This window comes from Pteropus alecto, unplaced genomic scaffold (assembly GCF_000325575.1).
Source record: "Pteropus alecto unplaced genomic scaffold, ASM32557v1 scaffold146, whole genome shotgun sequence".
NCBI classification, from domain to species: domain Eukaryota; kingdom Metazoa; phylum Chordata; class Mammalia; order Chiroptera; family Pteropodidae; genus Pteropus; species Pteropus alecto.
The window spans coordinates 5,941,139-5,947,769 of NW_006442107.1; the positions used below are offsets into that span (position 1 = coordinate 5,941,139).

The 6,631-nt window shown below is 45.0% G+C and overlaps 1 protein-coding gene across 1 annotated transcript in view; it reads left to right on the plus strand.

Moving 5' to 3' along the window:
* The window catches only part of LOXHD1 (lipoxygenase homology domains 1), a 150,271-nt gene that overhangs the window by 64,681 nt on the left and 78,959 nt on the right, over positions 1 to 6,631 (plus strand). Inside the window, 2 exon segments of the mRNA XM_006919930.1 lie at positions 3,244 to 3,398; positions 4,922 to 5,082. Coding sequence (XP_006919992.1) covers positions 3,244 to 3,398; positions 4,922 to 5,082 — 316 coding nt within the window.

The following is a 6,631-nucleotide window of genomic DNA, read 5'->3' on the forward strand; positions in this document are numbered from 1 at the left end:
ATTTGTCAAATTTTTTTCTGAGCCTATCGAGATGATCTTGTGATTTTTGTTTTTTACTGTATTAATATGACATATTATACCGATTGATTTTCGGAAGTTAAACCAACTCGTATCCCTGAGCTAAATCCTACTTTGTCATAGTGTATAATTCTTTTCTATGTTGCTGGATTTGGTTTGCTATTATTTTGTTGAGGATTTTTGCATCCATATTCATAAGATATTTGGTCTTCAGTTGTGACATCTTTGTCAGGTTTTGGTAGCAGGGTAATGCTGATCTCATAAAATGAGTTGGAAAGTATTCTCTCCTGTCTTTGAGAAGAACCGCTATTAATTCTTTTTTGAATATTTGGTAGAATTCAATGGTAAAGACATCTAGGCCTGGGCTTTTCTTCATGGGTAGTTTTTGTTTACTGAATTGATCTTTTCACATGTTATAAATCTATTCAGAGTGTCTGTTTCTTCTTGGGCCAGTTCTGGTAGCCATACTTTTACTTTCAAGTTATTCGTGTCTTTGAATTTAAAGTGTGTCTCTTCTGTATAACACGTAGTTAGGTCCATTATCCATTCTGTCAATCTTTCTGTAATAAAGAGTCTTCATTTTGATGTTCAACTTCTGACAGTTTTCAAGCTGCACCACTCCCCTCCCCCTTTCTGTCTCATATCTGGACAATTTGATTAGCCTGGATGCTCCCGTTCTTGGTACTGGTAGCGAGTTTAAGCCATGCAAGTCTTTGTGTGTGTGTGTGTGTGTGTGTGTGTGTGTGTGTGTGTGTGTGTGTGTGTTGAGAAGATATTTTCTGGAATACCATTTTAATTCCTATGTATGTATGTGTGTATGTATGTATGTATTTATATAGAACTATTTTCTTAATGGTTGCCCAGGGAATTATAATTAACATCTTAATTTATAACAATCTAGCAATAGCATACCACAAATTTGCTCCAATAGATTTGTTCCCTTCTCCCTCTTTTGTACTATACTGTTTTACAAATTGCTTTTATATGCATTATAAACCTACCAATGCAGTTTTATATTTATTGCTTTATGCAGTTGTCTTTTATTATAAGATAGGAGAAGAAAGGTTTATAAACAAAATTACATGTATGCTGTTTACATATTTACCTATCTCATTACTTTTCCTGGCACTCTTTATTTCTTGAGGTGAATTCAAGTTACTCTCTAATGTCTAATGTGAAGGACTCCTTTAAATATTTCTTGAAGGGCAGATCTATTAGTGATGAATCATTCCAGTTTTTGTTCATCTGGGAATACTTTAATATCTCCTTCATTTTTTAAGTAGACTTTTTTAGAGCAGTCTTAGTTTCAGAGCAAAATCCCCCCTGCTTCACTGGCTGCTTCCTCTCATCCGAGTTGCTAGCTTCTCCTACAATGTCATCCCACTGCAATTCTTATGTACATCCTCTCTGTAGGAGTTCTTTTCTGGTCCTGTGGCTTTCAATGGTAACTTGAAAGGATACCCTTCAAGTTACCATCGATGCCTATCAAGGATGCCTATGATAACCAAAGTCATGACCCTCCAGACACTTATTCAACTACCATCTTGACCTTTTTTTATGAACATTGAATAAACATCTCAAATGTATGATGAACAAACAGAACCATTGATCTCTATCTCCAAACCCATCCTTTCCTCAGGCATTTCTACTTCTTATTAACAATATTATCTACTTAGTTGCCCAAGCTAAAAGCCTAAAAGTCATTCCTGATTCCTCTCAATTACCTATTCAGTCCATCACCGAGTACTGTTGGTTCTAACACAGAAATATATCTCTAATCTACTGGCTTCTTTCCATATACATTGTACTGCCTATTCTGGGTACCTCCTCTCTTTTCTCGACTACTGTAATTATTCCACTAACTGGCCTCCTACAATCAGTGCCCCACATGGCAGCCAGAATGCTCTTTAAAACATGGATCAGATTAAGTTACTTCCTTGCTTGAAGCCCTCTAATGGCTTCCCATTGCATTAAAAAACAAACAAACACACTTCTTACTTTGAGCTGTCACACATCACACGTCTGGCCCCTGTCCACCTCTGGGCCTCATCTCATTTCCCTCCCACTCCCTCTACTCCAGCCACGCTGGCCTTTTCTCCGCTCCCAGAACACACGCCGCTCATCTACACATCGGGGCTTCCCACTTAACAGCACTCTCTTCTCCCAGTTTCCTGTGGCTGGCTCCTATCATGACCATTTTAGTCCAAACGTTATTTTCTAGCAGCAAGCTTTTCTGCACTCTAAATCATCCTCACCCCCTTGCCGTACTCCTCCCCACTGCCATGGCACTCTGTGGCATCACTCCATTATCTCTGGTCCAGATATAACTCAGAAATTTTCCTGTTCATAATTTGTTTAGGATTTTACTGTCTATCTCTCCCCTCCACTCTCATGTGAGCTCCAGGGGAACAGGAGTCTGTCTTTTTAGCTCACTGTGAATCCTTGTACTTATAATGATGCCTTTCACCTACGGGGCTTCAGTAAACAGATAAAGGGAAATGAATGAATGAAGGACTTTTACTTTCTGACTTATTTTAGTGAGAAGTAAGGCTATGATGTGCAGAGAGGTAGGTCTGCCTCCTTCACAGTACATTTTCAACATGGCAAGAAATCGCTGCTCATCCCATAGAGGCCACATGTTGTACCTTTCTCTCTGCTTCTCTTTCTGGCATGTCTTTAGTGCTTGAGAGTTCTGAAGATAAGGGGAGGGTCAGTTCAGAGTCACAAAGGAAATCTCTTACCTGGGAAGACCGGACGCGTACGAATTGGAGAAAAACCTGAGGCAAAAGAGTCTACTGGGTTAGATGGAATCCAATGCCAAAAATGTTTGAATTAGACCTGTGGTCCCCAAACACTGTCAACTCCATCCAAATCCCCTGGGGGAGCTTGTAAGCAATGCAGTGTTAGGGGTCCTGCCTCTGGAAACTGAGATTTGGAAAGTCCGGAGTGAGGCTCAGGAATCTGAATTCATGTAAATTTCTCAGGGGTTTCTGATGATGGGCTAGAACTGGGAACCTCTGATCTGTCTGGGACAAGGGATTTGCAGTTTTTCAGGGACTTGACTGGTGTAAGACAGGTTTTGGGTAGCTGGGTGAAGGAGCAAGGTCAGCCCAGATGAGAACTGGGGGAATAGGAGAAGGCAGCGCTGATAAATGGGGAGCAGCAAGGCCAGTGCTGGGGAGCAGGGGTCTGTCAGTCAGTGGTGTCCCTCTCTCTGCCTGCCAGTGGCCCGGTACCGTGTGACTGTGTGCACGGGAGAACTCGAAGGTGCAGGAACAGATGCCAACGTCTATCTCTGCCTTTTTGGCGACGTGGGGGACACGGGGGAGCGGCTGCTGTACAACTGCAGGAATAACACCGACATGTTTGAGAAAGGCAATGTAAGTTGCAGCAATGTGCCTCCACCCACCCCTACTCCCATCCCCACTCCTACCCGACCCCATACCCACTCCCTGGTCTTCCCTGCTCTAAGTAGAGCTGACGGCTGGTACTGAGCCATCAGAGAGGCTTGCTCTGGGTGAGGGGGATGGGGAACTAACATGCATGACATCCACTAGGCTCCTAGGATTATCCAGCTCGGAGCTGGAGAGCCACCCTAGAGTGGTCCTGGTCCCCTATCCATCCTTGAGCTTTGAGAAGAGGGTGGTACAGGAGGACACTGGGAAGGTGGGAGCAGCACCTTTCTTCTCTCAGGGGTGAACAGGCAGGGAAGGAAGCTGGGTACCTTACCTGTGGACTGGAGGACACAGGCTAGCGGAAATCCAGGGCATTTGAGGGCCAGCGTGGGAACTTTGTATCCTCCACGAGGCATAACCCCTGGAGGCACCTTTTTTGAGCCCTTTTTGAAAGAGAAGCCAGGAAAGACACTAAATATGGCAGTGGAAAAACTGGATTCTGCTCCTCGCCTCATTACAAATGTCCTGGTGTTCTCCTGTTTCCCCAGCCATCAAATGAGTTTGTTGGGAGGCGATGTGAGACAATGAGGGCAGGAAGATCTGGGGGCAAATCCAGACTGGGACCAATCATTCCATTCCCCTGAACCTCAGTTTCCTCCTTTCTAAAATGTGGGGTGAGATGCTTGACTGTGGCTGGCTGTCGTGAGGATTAGGGATGACAGATGCATTGCCCTGCCAGCAGACCTGGCCCAGCGCACACAGTAGGTTCACAGTAAAGAGTTGTTTTTGCAATAATGTGAGGCTCAAGGCTGCTCATCAGGTGAAGGGGATGTGCATACTGTTGTCACATGAGCCTCTTCCTGTCCTTCCGTAATGTGAGGCTCAAGGCTGCTCAGCAGGTGAAGGGGATGTGCATACTGTCGTCACATGAGCCTCTTCCTGTCCTTCCTCTGCCACTCTTTACTTGGCAAGGGCAGGGCAAAGCCTGGAATGTGGATGTAGGTTTCTCTCCACTCCTTTCTACTCTTTCTTCTACACCTTCTTACTCCTTTGTCCATCAATCCCACCCTCCGTGTTCCTGCCCCTGGAGGCCCCTAGGTGTGCTCATGTAGACTTAGCACCTACTGCATTTCTGCTGCCTCGTCGGCAGGCAAAACTTGTGAAATTAACAAGACCTCTGGTCCCCCAAGTCAAGTCTAATCACTCCCCTTCCTGAAAGGGGCCAGTATCCTCCTGTAGCAGGGAACCTGAGATTTGCCAAGGAATTAATTCGTAATAAAAGGTTAGTGCTTATTAACAGTTTAACGTGTTCATTTTCCAGGGGTATCCACCTTTTTCGAATGAGATCATAGGGAATGGCCATCGTTTATCCAAAAACTACAGACTCAGTCGTTGGGAATGAGACATTGAATGATATTCTAGCGGGAGAAACTGGGGCTCTGGCTTTGCTGATTTGGGGGCCCGTGTCTTCCACTGGTGTCTGGACCTGCTGTCTTCTCCCTCCAAAGGCTGACGAGTTCACCATTGAGTCTGTCACCATGCGGAAAGTGAGGCGGGTGAGAATCAGACACGACGGCAGAGGCGGGGGCAGCGGCTGGTTCCTGGAGCGGGTGCTGGTGAGAGAGGAGGGACAGCCTGAGAGCGACAACGTGGAGTTCCCATGTCTCAGGCACGTGAGCCCTGCTTGCTCTTGATTTTCTTCGGCTTAGGTTCTGGGCCTCGGTGTTGGGAAGACTCAGCCCTACGACCAGGACCACGGAGCAAAATAAGGGCTTAAGGATGTCATTGGTGCAAGAAAGGGGTGGCCCTGCTGGTGCTGCTAAGACCTCATCCCCACCCACAGGTGATGGCACCCAGCACTGCGTATCCCAGTGTGTTGCTCCTGTGTCCATTTAAGTTCCAAAACTGTCAGCACTTTTTAATGATATAATAAGACAATTTCAGGATTTAACCAGAATTACTTCAGAGGGTTAGCTATGAGCTGAATCAAACTTTTGAATCAAAGTAGGTTTTTTTTTTTTTAATTTGGATAGCCTTCTAACCACATTTTTTTCTCTGTTAATATCTTTTCAAGATATCTTACTTTTTTTTTTTTTCCTTTTCGCCGCTTACTAGTGAAGTAAAGTTTCTTTCCTCTTTTTTCTTTAGCCAGTTTTGGCTCCCATTGAGTTCTAGAAGTTCCTGATAGAGACGTTTTTAAAATGAGGAGCAATATTAGTGATTTTTATTGTCAAGTTGGCCTTTCACATTCACCTATAGCAAGGTCTGGGAGGTGTTTGCAGTATGCTTAATTTGAGGCTTAGGACCAGCTGGTCTCTGCAAATCCCAGGTCCAGGCTGAGTTCTACACCTGCAGACAAGGTGCTGTGTGTCCAAGCTCACTTCATTAGGGCTGGTCCAGGCTTCTCGATGGTGGCTGCACTAAGTACGGCTCTCCTTCGAGTGGATGGGGCCAACCTGCCCAACAGCTCAGAACGTATTACTCTTTCTCAGTCCACACATACGAACATACACATATGCACACAGACACACATTTGCTACAGTTGAATTGCTTATCAGCCCATGAGCCCAGAAAGAGCAATTTCCCAGTCATGGAAGGCCCCTGGGATGATCCCATGGGACAATAATTGTGAAACATTTGTGTCCATGACAAAGGTCTGTGCACTCCTCAGAGTGAAGCCACTGTTAGTATGACAAGGGATCCATTAAAAAGATAAGTAATGATGCAGGCAGTTCTGAATGAGTGGCCCTAATGGACAGAAAGAGGCTCAGAGTAAGGGCTGGGGAGGCCAGGAAAGGCTTCCAGGAAGAGGTGGAACTTGACCTAGGGCTGGAAGGAAGACCAGAGAATTGATAGGTGGCGAAGAGAAGGATGAGTGGGTCATCCAGGACGGAGAAGAGGCATGAGGCCGAAGAGGTTGGTGAGAGGTATTCTGACACATGGGGAAGGAAAGAGGAGAAAGATGGGGTGAGAGAGTTCTGGTCTCTCTTCAAATCAATCACTGATTCATTTGCCACCTACTGAACTCAGAGGCTCCCTGACTGGAATGCTGGATGGAACAGCTTTCATTGTTTTATTACCATCCGCTCAGAAGATATTTATCAAGCACTTGCTACACACTTACTTCCTGTTCTCATGGTGTTTATAGCCTAAAACATAAACTAAACTAGCCTAAACAATAAGCAAGTGAATAAACAGCCATAATTACAACCTGTCAG